This window comes from Condylura cristata, unplaced genomic scaffold (assembly GCF_000260355.1).
Source record: "Condylura cristata isolate star-nosed mole 26May11 unplaced genomic scaffold, ConCri1.0 scaffold00015, whole genome shotgun sequence".
NCBI classification, from domain to species: Eukaryota; Metazoa; Chordata; class Mammalia; order Eulipotyphla; family Talpidae; genus Condylura; species Condylura cristata.
This window is the reverse complement of record NW_004567116.1, coordinates 30,650,563-30,666,260: the sequence shown is the minus strand read 5'-3', so window position 1 is coordinate 30,666,260 and position 15,698 is coordinate 30,650,563. Positions and strand designations below refer to the sequence as shown.

At 40.7% G+C, this 15,698-nt stretch overlaps 1 protein-coding gene across 5 annotated transcripts in view; it reads left to right on the top strand.

Annotated features, from left to right (window-relative positions):
* The window catches only part of TEAD1 (TEA domain family member 1 (SV40 transcriptional enhancer factor)), a 161,426-nt gene extending 148,787 nt beyond the window's left edge, over positions 1-12,639 (top strand). For all 5 annotated transcript variants that reach the window (XM_012725476.1, XM_004683036.2, XM_012725475.1 and 2 more), the window contains 3 exons: positions 1,781-1,921; positions 6,466-6,618; positions 12,123-12,639. In XM_012725476.1, coding sequence (XP_012580930.1) covers positions 1,781-1,921; positions 6,466-6,618; positions 12,123-12,236 — 408 coding nt within the window. In that variant the 3' untranslated portion in view covers positions 12,237-12,639. The remainder of the gene's footprint in view (positions 1-1,780; positions 1,922-6,465; positions 6,619-12,122) is intronic.
* Positions 12,640-15,698: the final 3,059 nt, after the last annotated feature.

Genomic DNA, 15,698 nt, shown 5'->3' with positions numbered 1-15,698 from the left:
GAGACATTCAGCATTTTCTGTTAAGCTCTTCCTTCATGGAGCCAAATGTCAAACCTTTGAATGTGAGAAAAAGGCACACCTGGATATTTTATTCATTTATAATGTATCACACACACACACACACACACATACACACACACCCATGTAATTCCAAAAAGAAAAATGTGAGGGAACATTCCTGATTTTATGGGTGATATAAAACTGGACAAGTACAAGTAAAAGCAGATTGGAATCCAGTAAAAGGAGCTGAATTTTGGTTGGTAGTGGCTATTAGACATACCCAGGATAAGTTAATTACTGTAGTTGAGCACTGAATTTAGCTTTGAATTTCTTGGCACATAAGAAAAAAGGGAGAATATAAAGTATATGGTTCTTTTTATTTGAAGCCAGAAATTATGAAGTTTTGCCTAAGGAAATGGACATTTTCCTGATATTCAGTTCAAGAGGGAAATTCAAACACAGATACATAGTAAAACTATATATAGAATGACTCAGGTCTTCCTGGTAGTTAGTTAGTGCCTCTGAAGGTATTAAAATTAGCTAGTCAAAATGTGCCAAACCTCACCAAATACAGTTCCGTGTGTCAGATCTACCTCTCTCTCTTTAGCACTGTGGTAATGGCTGCCTACTGGATTGACATTCTCTTTATATATATACACACATACATACATACACACATACATGAGTGTGCATGTATACATACATACATATATATATAAAACATCATTGTTTTTGTACAATGTATGATTGTATGTTTTCTCCTCCCAGGTGTATTCCCCACAAAATTCCCACCACCTGTTCACCCATGAGCCATTACCATAGTTCCTTTCACTCTTAGTCTCATCCAGCATCTTCTCTGAAAGGGGTCAAATCCATCATTTTCCCATCCCTCACCAGTGGCCATATCTGAGTCTGAGACACTTCTTCCTGATCACATTGCTTCCTTTTGTCAGAACTTTGAAGACACCCACAAATCGGGATGCCATCCATAAGCCAGCTGTAGCCCTCCTCCACCTGGACCCCTCCTCCCAAACTCATTTCTCCCAGGCCCCTTAACCCTTGCATCATAGCTAGATTGAAGCTTTCTAGGTTCTTCTGTCCACACTATTCCTCAGCACTTCTGTTCAAAATCTTACCTGTCCCCACATACTGTTGTTGAAAGTAATGCTTCTCATCATCTGAATTTGGAGTAACTTTGGTAGGGTTACTTCTGTCTGAACTACACCTTTTCAGGTTATTAGGTTGTAGTCAAGTCCTACTTACTGTCTAGCATGAGTAGACACAGTGTAGGTAGTTGTAGAAATGTGTTAAATGTCTGGCAATGTGCAGTATTTCGCATCTTTCTAAGTCAGTCTTTAATAGGATTTGTTTCTCCCTGTTGCTGCTATGTAATTTGTAGTGAACAAGTGGTCAGTCAGCTACAAGTTCGGTCCCCTTAAATATCTAAAGGTGAGTGATTGTGATTCAGATTCTAATACTGTCTTTTGCAGGTGTGTTTAAGACCTCGTGGATCTTTTCTTCCAAGGGTGCAGAATTATTCTGACACCCCATGCAAAAAAGGCAAATGAAATAGGCATGCATTGTATGTAATTTCAAGGGAAGATGGCCCAAAAGGACAGACACCCCCTTAAAAAAATGGACAGTGGCCCGTAGAACTTGCTACCTCCCCCAGCCACCTGCTCCCCTCGCAGTCAGAAAAGATGCCACTCCATAGAGGTCCCTGCTTGTTGCCATGACTTCTGCCATGAAAGAATGACCCACTCCACTTCCTTCCCAACAGGCGGATTTAAACTGCAATATTCAAGATGATGCCGGAGCTTTTTACGGTGTAACCAGCCAGTATGAGAGTTCTGAAAATATGACGGTCACCTGTTCCACCAAAGTTTGCTCCTTTGGGAAGCAAGTAGTAGAAAAAGTAGAGGTAAGTTGGCCTCTCTAATCCCTATATCAGAACCTTCTTCACGGGCAAAGCATCACCTTCCTTTCAGCTGTCAGTGAGCAGAGTTTTACTTTCAGATGTCTCCTTTCTCCCACCTCTCTTCCCTGCTACTTCTAAAAAAGCAAATTGACTTGAAGGCCGCTGCCAGCCTCCCTGACTGTCTGAAGTTAGCCGGCCCTCCTCTCCCCTCCCCTCCATGATGGGTAGGGTCCAGGCTGCATGAGGCTTTTAGGGCACTCTGGTTGGGAAGCTGGGTGTCATGGACCCTGCTGTCCATCAGATGCTGTCCTTCCCACCCCCAACTCCAGGGGCCCTAAGGGGTGGTAGCCAAAAACTAGCAGGGTACAGCTGATTGGCATCTGCCTTCTAAAGTCCTGAGCCCTTGAACTTGGCATTGTTGCTTTGGCCATATCTACTCCCATCATTGAGTTGTCTCAGATTGTATTAGTGCATAGTGGGACCAAATATATACATTTATGATTTTTATATTTTTTACTTCCCTTTCTTTCAAAATACAAGCATATTTTCTCATGATGGGTTGATTTGGATGACAAATTCTTGTAGTTGACAGTCCATTTAAAGTGGTATTTTCCAGTGTCTTCTACCCATCTGTATTCAGTGAGCAGTTTTTATTCATAGTGGTGCTGGACCTCAGTGGTCCAGTGCAACTGGACTGCACAAAAGTTTGTGTTCAGGTGTGTGAGAGAGAATGTGATAGTGATAAGATGGAAGGAAAAAGGGGAAGGGCATATTTAAGACTTCGGGTTCTGGAGTGAGAATTTGGACTGCTACTCCTCACAGCTTCCTGAGCACAGATGGGCTTTGTGGGAATGATGACATCAGTGAACTGACTAGATGACCAGATCAATGTATGTATGTAAGTTTAGGGGTGATGAGCTTTGCTAAAATGATAGCACTGGGAATCCAGTAAGACATTTTTGATTGGAACCTGGATATTGCTTAAAGAGGAGGGAGAGAGGCCCTCCCTGGTGGCGCAGTGGGTTAAAGCACAGCACTGAGAATCTGGAGCCGCTTCCACATGAGTTCAATTCCCACCTGCCACGGAGGTGACCACATGGCGGGCAGACCTCTCCTGACCCACCCGCTGCTCCCCTCAACAGTGTACTTCCTCGATCTGCCTGTTCTGTTGCCCACTCTGTCTCTGGTGAATCCTCTCACCGCCCCTGAGCCTCTGGCCTGTACCCCAGTTCTGTATGCACAAATAAATAAATCTTTAAAAAAAAATTAAAAAAAAAAAAAGAGGAGGGAGACATACTGTGTTCAGAACATTGCTGCCACCAGCAGAGGTAAGAAAGTAACGTGTTCAAGAGGAAATAGGGCGTGACTGTGGATGAAGACTACACTTTGAGAGACAGATAAAGGCTGAAAATATCAACTGGGAATTTTATGCCCTAAGGATGACTAAAGTTGTGAGAATGGAGAGCTAGCTATCTGCAGTGGAATATAGGAGGGCAGAATAAGGATTTAGTTTGGAAACAGAGGCCGGGCCTGGAGAGAGTGAAAGGGAAACACAGGAGCAGAGGACAAAAGTGGCGGTAGGAGGAAAGGAGTAGGCTCAGAGCAACCACTGTGAAGCCCAAGAGGGGTGGGTGAGAGGGTGGCGGTTGAATGAGACGGGCGGGAGACGAAGAACCAGGTGACCTCCATGGCCTCTGAGAAGGAGGAGCACGTCGCATATTGATGGTTGGGAATGTGGAAAGGTAGTATTGACCAGCTACTCAATAGCTAAGTTATTTGTAGCTGGACTTCCTGCCTAGACAGGTCCACATGAGAGAAGGTGAGCCACCAAGTTACTCAGCTTCCAGATTTCAAATTATCCTTAATTGTGTCCCCAGAGAGTACACCCAAGGCTCTATACAAGTTTAGGGGACAGCAGAGGTTGCTTTAGACGATGAAATCTCATGAATTTTCTTGGAGAAAGTGGTATGAGTATAGCGGGAATTTCATAACTAGGCCTTTAATTTTGTGTGTATTTCTACATTATGTGAAATGGGAATCTACTACAAAACCATTTATTAAATGATTCATCTTTCTGATTGTGGTATCTTTTTTCCTCTTTATGTTACCATAACTATTGGGGTTCGATTTTCTTCACCCTCTGTGTATCTCATGTCACAATACCATATTGATTTAATTATAGTGGCCTAAGCATACGTTCTGATATCTACTGAGACAAGTCAATTTCACTCTTTCTTTTTCACTTATTTTCTGGGCTAGCAACTAATATTTATTCTTCTAAACAATAAGATCACTTTAAAAACATAATGAAAACAAAAACTTTGCTGAGCAGTCTTTGTAATTGTATGAGATTTAGATGTTATTTGGGGGTAAATTGATTTATTATTTATGTCAAATATTTTCAGTTTACATTTCTGAATCATTTTATCTATTTTAATAGATTTTATATTTTTATATGTAGGCTTGTCCCTTACGAAAAAATTCTAAATATCATGTAATTTGGTTATGCAGTTTCCCATTTCTAGATTTTAATCACCAGAAAAGGGACAAGCTCTTGGTTTTTGCATATTAATATTTACCTGGCCATCTTGACATTTTCTTTTATTTATCCCTGGTCAGTCACTTCCTAGATTCTTGGATTTTCTGTGTGTATAATCTTTTGTAACAACAAAAAGAAAAGCCTCTATTTTCTCTCTTCTTTTCCAGTGTTTATGCCTTTTTTTTTTAATTTTCTCATCGTTTTTTCATTTGCCAAAACCTCCAACTAGTTGTAAAAAGAAATAAAAGGAATGGTGGTGGCAAATGTTCTTATACAGTTACTGATGTTCGTAGAAATGGTTTTGGTGTTTTGCCATTGAGGATTACGTTTTTTATTGGTTTTTATAAAGGCTTTTTATATTTAAGTGCTTTCTTCTATTCCTATTTTACTTAGGACTTTTATTAGTAATAGCTACAATATTTTCCACATGCCTTTTCATCAACTTGTACTATATGATTTTTCTCCATTTTGTTGACTATATCATGAGTTAATGCTCTCCCTGTGTGGTGACCACCACAGCATTTCTCAGGAAAGTTCTATTTGGGATACATGGGTACATTTCTTCTTGTTATTTTTGCATTAAATGTTTGCATCTGTTAAGTGACACTGTGTACTTGATCCTCTCATCCCATTTCAATATTGAATGTACATCAAATTCACCAAAAAGAATTGGGACCTGTTATAAGAATTCTGTGGCCTGGTATTGTTTGAACATTGGTTAAAATAACTGTTCTTTAAAGGTTCCATAAAATTGAGCCATGAAACTATTTGGCCTTTGTACCATTTTCAGTGATAAGTCTCTAAACTACTTTCTGGCTATCTGGATAGTAATTGAACTATTGTAGTTTTTTTCTTTCAGTAGTTTTTAATTTTAATTTTTCTCTGCCTTATATGCACATGTTCTGCTCACCCTCCTTGCTATTGGAGTTTCTTACTTTTATCTTTTGGTGGAGATGAGCAGTTTGTTCTCTACTGGGAGAGCATCCTCTCTTGGAGGTTTTCATTGTCCCCACACCCAGCATAGAGTTATGTAGCATGACTGCTGATGAATCTTCTAGTCTCTACCGTAATTGTGGTTTTTGTGTCTTTTCTTCTTATGCTTCTGAATGGGTATATTTTGTCTTTTAAAGTATTCTTTTTGTTTTGTTTTGCCTACAATTCTAATTTCTGTTCCACTGGTTTGAGCTTATGTCTTCATTAATTTACTATTCCTACTTTGATTTCTTTGTGGTTTTGGGGGTGTTTTTTAAGTTTTTTTTGGTAGTTTAAGAAATTTTAAGATGTGTATTTAATTCTGCAATTTCCCGTTTTTAATGATGAAGACATATTGAATTTCCTTCATTAAGTTTGCTCCAAGTATAGTTTCATGGGAGCCATAAATTTGATATAAGGTATTTTCTTTTTCATGGCTTTTACTTAATTTGTTGTTTCCTTTTTAAATCCTGTGAGGGAACGTTATCTAGGAGTGTGCTTTCTATTTCTGAGTGCTCCGGTGGGGGTCACCAAACTGAAAATACAACAGTATTTTCTTTTTCTATTAAAGACATAAACAACTGACAGGGGTTCACGAGCAGTGGGCAGTGGTTTTGCCAGGTGGGGCAGGACTCCCTGGTTGTTAGTCTGTGAGGCCTTCTCATGGTGGGGAGGACTTTCTTGGGGGCACTTTGAAGAACTGGAACTACCTGCGCTGTCCTTGCAGGTCTCAAGTAGAGAATAAGGTCTCAAAAAGAAATCATATTTTTTCTGACCTTTGCTGGAAGGAGCGATACAACTCTTGTTTAAAGCTATCAACTCTCCAACTTTTTGTTTTTCAATATCTAGAAAAATAATGGAATCGGAGTGTAACATTAAGTTTGGGTTTAGGGTGGGTTTCGAGTTTGTAAACTACATGTAAATAGTACATGATGATTTATTTTGAAACAGTAAAATGTTTTCGCAGGCAGTAATATGTGTTTCGTGTATTTTGAAGTCCAAGTGTCAAAATGCCCAAATCCTTTTCCCCTCACAGACGGAGTATGCAAGGTTCGAGAATGGCCGATTTGTATACCGAATAAACCGCTCCCCGATGTGTGAATATATGATTAACTTCATCCACAAGCTCAAACACTTACCAGAGAAATATATGATGAACAGTGTTTTGGAAAACTTCACAATTTTATTGGTAACTATTTTGTCTCTTTCTGTTTGGGAGATTCAGCCTTGAGATTGGTAGGGACAGATCAGGATGTAGACCTCAGGGCACCAGGGCCATGCCAAGGGGACCAAGCTGACTGTTGGTCGGTTGGGTTCCAGGTGGCCAGTCAACAGTTAAATGCACAGGATCTATAAGGCAAACTTGGACTAAATTTGAGGTGAAATCTATGAAAAAAGAAAGCCAGGGCAGAAGTGGTATCGAGGCAGATTTAAAAAGTGTACCCCCAGCTTCTAACTCTGACTGCATATTAGAAAGACCTAGAGAACTTTTCAGAGTCTTATTACCAAAGCTGCACTTTATATCAATTAAGCCAGCATCTCTAAGGATAGATCCCAGGATTGTATGTTCTCAAAGTCCCCTAGGTGATTTAGTGCTAGCCAAGTGCAGCACATTTGTATGCATCAGAAATGAAGCAAGAGCCCGGGCCAGTTAGTTTTATACTTCAAACATATCTTGACTCATTTCACAAAGGATTTTCAGAAATTTCTAAGAAGTAACATATGTTAATATAGCAAAATCTGAACTCTTAGTACCAGGAGAAGCATAAATTAGAGTAGATTGTTATGACCAGGAAGCAGGAGGGGAGAATATTTTTCATAGGCTGAAGATTATGACCAAAACTTAACAGGCAGCTAAAGAGAAAGGTCTATGATAGGAAAACATTTCATCTCCCTGGACTGTGCTGTGTGTGGGATTTTTCCCCCCTAATATTTAACTTTGAAACAAATTTCTCTTAGGAGCTTCATCTGGGAACTTGGGAAGGTTATTAAAAATAGTATTGTCCTCAAACCATACCTATAAAATAGTCAGTAATGGGTTTCATAAGGCTCACTTAATAAAATAAATATATAGCATTCCTTGGAAGGAAAATGCCAAAGTAAAACTTGGTAGAAACAGTTTTGCTAAAGGAGCAGCAAGATTATATTGTGATCAAAACACTCAGACATCTGAAGGCCTGCTTTGTTACTGGGAGTAAGAGCCAGTATACTTCCAGTAGGAATGCTTTATCTGGAGCTTTCAGATGCAGTGAGAAAGTGATTTTCAATTATTGGTGTACTGGATTAAAAAAGAACAAAGATGCCCTATCCAAGCATATCCCCCCAAATCCTCAGATTTATATTTCCATTGTGTAAATATTCTCTCTGTGGACAATTTCATGCCATTGTCTACCTCAGGAAATTCATTAATATTTCCAGTCACATTTGTGAGCCAGTTGGAATAGTTTCTACACCAATATTAAAAAAGAAAATTAAAAAATTCATATCAGATTCATTCAGAAAATTTCTAATCATGCTGAGACCTGGGCCCCAGGATTGCTGGGGACAGGCCCAGCATCTTGGGTGTTGTGTGTGTGTTTTCACAGCTCCCAAGCAGTGTGAGTGCTCGCCTGCTGTAAAACCCACGGCTCACTGCCCACTGGTGAATTGGTAGGGAGTAGCAGAGCTCACAGTCATGTGCAGTGGCAAACACAAGTTTGCATATAATTTTCCTTTATTCTAGGGAGAGAGAGACTCAAATGTGAATTCTCATATGAGTACATGTCCTTCAAAATTTGTTAAAGTAGCAGGGGAAATTCAGAAATGTTCAGGGGAACACTTTGTAAAACTTGTTCTTTAAAACTATTCAGTAGGATTATTTCCTCAAGTGATCTTTGGTGAAAACTGAAGCGGTGTGGGACCTGGGTAAGGCAAGTACTTGGCATAAGGGTACTCTCTGTCTCCGTGTAAGAGCAGATAGGTCACCGTAGCTCTCAAAGAGAGATGTTCAGTGTGGCATCCTGAGGTAGACAGTAAATAGCCTCAGAAATTGACCAGTACTTAGAGCAAATGGCCACCTACCCTACGAGATTCTCCTGGAGGGTGTCTTAGCTATTTCTTAAAAATCAGTTTTGAGTCTATTCAGCATGTTAAGGAATATGTCTTTATTCCCTAAAACCCTGCCTCTCAGAGCACAGCCAAGGAAAACATGGGCTGGACAAATTTTATGGCGTCTGCATTACCCACAGAACCCATTACTATATCAGTAGTGCTCAGCATAGCTATCTGGAGACTCACCAGACTAAATTAATTTCGAAATGCACTATTAAACCAGTAAACCCCTCAGGTATGTAGAGTTAGTAACTCGTACTAAATACTGCTAGAAGTTTATTTTTGTGTAGACAAACTGAAATTAACCAGCATGCTGGATTATGAAAATAAAATCGTCTCAGTGATTAAGAGAAGAAATAATACTTCTCAGCTCTTCCTTGGAGGTTGGATGTAGGAGCACAGCCAGGATGGCAGCTGCTGGACATGGCTGTAGGTGTTTTCCTGGGTGCTTTGAATACAAAGTTTTAGTCAACAAGACCAAGATAGAGACAGTTGTCATCAGGGTGACTAAGATCCCCGTAGACTGGGATCTTAGTGACCGTAACTGAGCCACGAGCCAGGTATTCTGTACACACACACACACACACACACACATGTTACCCTCTTTTCTCCTTTTGAATCTCCATCATGAAGCCTGGACAAGGTATATATTTTAATGTTCAAAGGCAGGATACATTAGAGGCTCTTGGCACAATGCTCATATGCTCATAAGCCTTTTGAAAATATGTTATGAAATTCTCACTGCAGAATGATGAGGTCATTTTTATTCCCATTTTATGGATTAGGAATGTTAGACCTACTTGAGCTCACAGAACCACTTATATGTGTAAATTAAGATATGAATTGGTGGAAAAGAAACACTTAGGATAGCTCGTGGCCTAGAGTCAAAAGACTTGGGTTGAAGACCCAGTTTTGCTTTATGACCTTGGGCAAGTCATTTCATCTCCAGGCCTCAGTTTTCCTCTCCCACTTACAAGCAAAATATCTGGACTATCCACTTCAAAAATTATTGAAAATATTTTAATTTAGCCAGCTAAACTATGGAAAGATTTTATTAGCTGCTGAAAACAATGCAGATGACACTGTGCTTGTCCCTTAGTAAATCTTGACCTGGTAGAGGAAAGGCATGGAAAGACATGATTTCTATACAAAGTAATAATCGCTGTAGTATGTTTAAAAGGAAATCCTGGAAGTTCAGTGTCATTGAACTACCTATGCAGGTCAGAGGTGGCAAATTCTCAGGGTTATAAGAGATGATGTTTAAGTTGCCTTGATGGATAAGCAGACATTTCTCAGAATCATCAAGAAAGGTGCATGCATCCTTACATGGCAGTGCTGACATGTGGTGTAGTAGACGGTAGGGAAGCCATCTGCAGCCTGGTGAGGGAGACAGGATTCATCAGGTAAACTGAACAACAACTGACAGATCTAGGTAGGCGCCTTAAGCCCAAGTGCAGATAATAGTTCAGGACATCAGGAAAGGCTTTCCCGAGGAAGAAACAATAGAGTGGTATCTGCCAGCTGAACAGGCAAAGTAGGAAAAATTTCTCCAGGCAGGCAGGACACAGCAAGTTTCAGGATCGAGAATGGGGCCATGTGCCTGGCATGGGAGAGGGAGGAGAGCCAGGGACCAGAGAGCTGGCCACACCGGCCAGGGTCTCTGTAGACTTGAGGGGTGACAATGGGTTTTCTCTTCATCCTGAAGACACCATTCAGGGTTTCTGAGCAAGAGTCTGTTGTGAAAGATGTGTGTGTGTGTGTTTATAGTCAACAGTATATATATATATATATATATATATATATATATATATATATATATATATCCTTCCATATATATTCATTGTGTATATTCTTGGAAGGTTTCATGACTGCTGTGTGTGCAAAAGGGAGCGGAAGCAAGTAAGAGTGGTGGGACTTCCACAGCAGCTTGCTGGCACCTTGGGCTCTGACAGGGGTGGACTGGAGCCATTCAGGAGTTCAGAGCAGCAGGGCATTGCATTTGTTTGGATATGGTGATGAGTGAGAGATTTCAAGGATGAGAGATCTGTTTACTTGGAGTATTTAGTCTGTGAGGAAGAGATCAGAGATAGGACTAGAAAAGCAGGTGGGTTGTAGTAATAGAAAAGGTCTATGATATCCAGAGAGGGGGATGCAACTAATCCATCACCCTGTTAATTCATTTGTTCAGAGCAGTGTGGTATATTGGTTTTGTAAAGAGTCTTTGGAATCAGAAGATCTGGGTTTCTTAGTTTACAACTGAACTGTATAACCCCCGTACCTCCAAATGAACCCCTGCCACTTTTTCTGTCAAAGAAGGAGACAATGTGTGTAAAGCTCTTCGTACTGAGTAGATGCATACTAAGTGGTCAGTAGAGATAATGATTAGGATGTGAATATTTGTGTCTGTGCCAAACATTAGTCTGGTCCCTGGGAACATAGAGTTACTGAATGAGGCGAGTATTTAAAAGAAAATTATATAAATCTACATGTGCTTACAGATGGGAAAAATCACAAGTCCTCTGAGAGTGTATTCCTTAGACAGGCACCATGAAATGTGGATGCCATGAGGATTACAGGAAACTAGATAAGCAAAGCCCAACATGTGGTGGGAAGGAGATCTTGGCAATCTGGACAAGTGTCTCAGATGCAAATGTTTCAAAATACTGAGCTGGCCTAACACACAGCAGCTGAGCCACCAACATGTCCAGTGAGGAGTCGGGAGACAGTGTGGGGACTGAGGCAAGGCCTTTGGGAAGGGGACGCGGAGAGACCTGAGCCAGAGAGCTGGAAGTGCAAATGAAGCTGACACCCTAGTGGTTAAGAGGGGAGAGCAGACTTCCAGCGACTCACCCTGAGTGGAGAGGAGAAGAGTAAAGGCAGACCCTCAGACAACGCCACTGCTTGGACTTCATTCTGTTATATTGCTGAGAACAAAGAAATCCCACCTGTTAGGACATTGAACAAATCCTTTTCAAGGGCCTGCTTCTGTTATACATCTTTTTGTTTAAAGTCACGTTTTTCAAGGACCAGTAAGTGAGGACTTACTGTACTTCAGAATTGGCACTTGGCGTGGCCTCTACAGGGTTCCCTCATTCAGCATAGATTTACTGAGTCCAGACCCTGTGGGTTGACACGGTGGTGAGCAAGACACTCATGGAGCTTAGGTCTGCCCTTAGCTATTGTGAAACAAAATTGAGGGGAAGCTTAGGAATAAGATAGGAGACAGTTTTAGGATAAATCACAATTTTGTGATAGAGAAATATAATAAATTGTCTTTGTTGAAGGAAAACAACCCACTTTAATGATTGAGGTTTCTTCTTGGGCTTAGATTATAGATGAGACCCTCTCTATGTGTGGGCCCTCTACCTCCGGTAACTAAGCTAAGATAGGCTTCAGGTTGAAACTCTAGTAGACAGTTTGTACAGAGATAGTAGCATGAAACTGGACAGCCTCTAGCCACCCAGCTGTGGGGCTGTTCCTCTCCAGCGAAATCATAGTCATCTTAGCACAGATGGAATGTTTCCATCCATGTGGTATTTATTCTATATCCATGTGTTGTGTGTGTGTGTATGTGTATATACATGTATGTGTTTTTTTTAACAGGTGGTTACAAACAGAGACACACAAGAAACTCTTCTCTGCATGGCCTGTGTATTTGAAGTTTCAAATAGTGAACATGGAGCACAACATCATATTTACAGGCTTGTAAAGGACTGACCATGGTTATTTATATATATAGATATCTGTATATACACACACATATGTGCGCACACACACACACACTCTCCATTATCCAAGGACTGACTGTCAACCTCACCACACAGGGGTGGTGCCCTAGCCTGAGGTCACCCCAACTTTTCTAAATCCTGTTTGAGTGAAGTCATTTTTTCATGTGTTCATACTATCGTTGTAGCTGTGAAGTTCCGGTACAGTTGTAAAAAGAGAAATTGAGTTGTTTCTGTGTCTTCTTCAGACCTGCAGCCCACCATTCCCCAGGAAGGGTGAACCTTGAGAACCCAAGTCTCTGCCAAGACCTGTTTCTATTTGTGGCAGAAAATACTGAGACAGAGCATTTGCCCTGGGACATTGACAGCCTTTATACAAATGTATTTAGTTATTTTTTTTCCAACATAAAATTCTTGTTTTAAGATACAAGTAAAATTAATCTTTAAATATAAATGTAAATTAGTACACAAACTAAGAATCTTTAGACTTAACCTTTGTAACTAATTAGGGTGGAAGTTATGAAAGAATGTAATTCACTAAATTATTTTTTAAATGAAACTTTTCTTTCTTTTTGAAACCAAATGTTAAAATATAGCCTTAAATGCTTGGTAGAAATAGCCTAATGAGACAAATTTGTACTTTTTTTCTCAAGGTTAAAACTAATCTCCTAATCCATTAAACTCTGAACAGGTATTACAAAGGAAGAAAACTTCACTCCTTATCCTTAACATATATAGTATATTTAAAAATATAAAATTGTATTGTACTAATGTGATGATTGATTATTTAATGAAAAAAGAAAAGATGGCTCTTTTTTTGCAATAAGTAGATAAATACTGAAAATCTAAACTCACATGTTTATAGTCTTGTGTGTGCAGTTATATTTTATATGGACAACCAAATTTTTTATTGATGCATAAATATTTGAACCATTGAAAGGTAATAACAAAAATTTAAAATTGGCATGAATACTGCACTGTGAGCTGCAAAGTATAGAAAATCCTGTGGCTGGGCGAAAACTTCATCAACTAAACCAATACAAAGCTCATCAGTTTTAGTATCTGCTCCCCAGAAAATTGTAAGCACTCTCAGCAGCCTGTGGATAAATTCTTCATTTCTGGTGATCCTATACACCTACTAACCTGCTATAACTATATGTGTAGGTCTGTATTTACTTATACAGATCTATATATGCCCATATGTAGTTGTTCAACACATATTTATTGAGCATCTATTTAGTGTCAGTCAGTTTGCTAGGTGCTGATATGTACGTATATCTCAATCTGTGTCTCATAGTTCTATATATATTTTCTAAGGACATCCATTTTCTTGACATCTCTCAATAAGTCACTGTTCTTGTTTGAAGTTTATGAGGCCAAGTTCTTTCTCTCTCTGACCTTTTCAAATGGGCTCATCTGGGAGTCTCTTCCCAGGAGAGATTCAACTTCCCAGGCCAAGTCATCCAAAGCATTACCCAGGCAGAATTGGTTTGCTATGGCCAAACGTCTTGGGTTATTTCCAAAAGTGCTTCATTGGGAAGCCAGCCAGGCATACCCCCCAGCTTCCCAGAGGAAAGTGACATTTTTATAATTGTTAGGAATATATTAATACAATAGAACATGAAAAAAGTCTTATAACTTGTGATACATGTCAAAACTTTCTCATCAAGCAAGAAAAGAAAAACTTCATTCTGTCACATTCAAGCGATTCACGCCCCCTGCCCAGTCTCATGCTCTGCTCTGACCCTGTTTGTGTGTTGGTTATTGTCCACTGGTCATGAATATGAGGGTGTAACTGACTCGTGGCAAACAGAAGAGCCCTGGGCCTCTCCCAAGCTTGTGCCCCGGTCACTGGGAAAGGCAAATGAGAAAAGTGCAAAACTTTCCCCTTTGGGGATGCACCTCCCTCACTTCAGTAATGAGTGTAAGGCAGCACCCATCTTCCTCTGTAAGGAGACTATCCTTTGTTCCCAGACTCCCATTAGGCTGGGGTGGGGGGGCTTTCCAGGGACCCCCCTTTCATTTGGCCTTCAACCCTAACATTAAGCCTCTTTCATGGTCATTCTCTTTATGACAACCGTTGGCCACCCATCTTAGAGATGCTTCTTTGGTTCCCCTTTATTGTATCTTCCTTCAGGGGAACCCCCACTCCACCAAGACCAGGACCTCTATAGAGGGGTACAGATTAGCTTACGTATGTGGCCCCAAATCAGGCCATCTCAGAACTTCAGGGAAAGAAGTATCTCCCTCACATTCCCACACGGGAGTGGGGCTCTTCTGTGCTGCCAGGAGAGCTTGGGGCTTACTTGTCAAGGCACAAATAGACTGAGACCCACGAAGGGCAGCTCATTGGTTCTTTGAGTGGCGAAGAAGGCGTGCCCCAGTCTGCTGAGCCCACACACTCAGCCTGGCCCTCTGGTACTTTGCCGCCACTGCCCTCCTCCAAATGCCTTTGCGTTTAGTTTGGGGTTTTACATGAATGACCTTGACGGTTTCTTTTTGCTTTTAAAACATTTCTAGGAGCTTTTAAACTTACTCTTTGTCTGATTCATTAAAAGTTCACTCCCTCTCGGAACCATTGGTCCAGTTACCCAAACTCTTGGCCTCTCTTTGTCTTTCCTGAATTGAACCTTGGTGGTATGGGATGACAGTGGGGATGGGAATAGGAAGATTTGTATTACAACATCTAATGTGAGCCTGACCTCAGTCTTCCAGACTTTATGGTGGAGTCTTCTCCCTTTGTCTATAAAGCTTTCTAAACCATAAAGAAGCTTTTCTGAAGCTCTGTGGCCACCACTCCCTTCCAGCTGTGCTCTCTTGGTGACCCTCCCCTATGACGCTGGATTCAGAGACATCTTGTATTTTCCCTGGAGAGTTTGGAGGCCTAAACAGGGAGGAGCTGCAAAGCTAGACTCTCTTCTATTGGCATTCATTTTTATCTTACCAGGAAACCCAGCCAAATCAGGACTTCTTCCAGAACATGGTCTAGACTCCCAGAATGGCCAAGCTTTTCTGGACCAGATAACACTGCTCTGCAGGGCTACCCTGCCCTTCATGGGAGGCATGGCAGCAACTGGCCTCTGCCCATTAGAGCCACTGAAACCCCTTCCGCCGAATTGCACAGAATTGCTCCGAGTTGAGAACCACCACCCTAGTTCTTCCAGGCCACAAATACCATATTTGAGATGTTCTTTCCTTCCATTTTATTCCAAGACAGCTTCTCTCCTGGAAGGAAGCCTTGTTCCAGATCATTGAAAAGCAGGTAGAATATGACTCCAGTGGCGCTATATCCATGTTTCCTTTTGCCTCAGAACGTCTGTTTCAGTCTCTTTTACTACAAGTATTCTTTCACTCGCCCCCTGTACTCAACTTACACTTCTTTAAAGAACATGTCTAATTTGACCCTCCTCCCTTTACCAGGTTAAAAAAAAAAATCCCAGCAATGTTTATTATT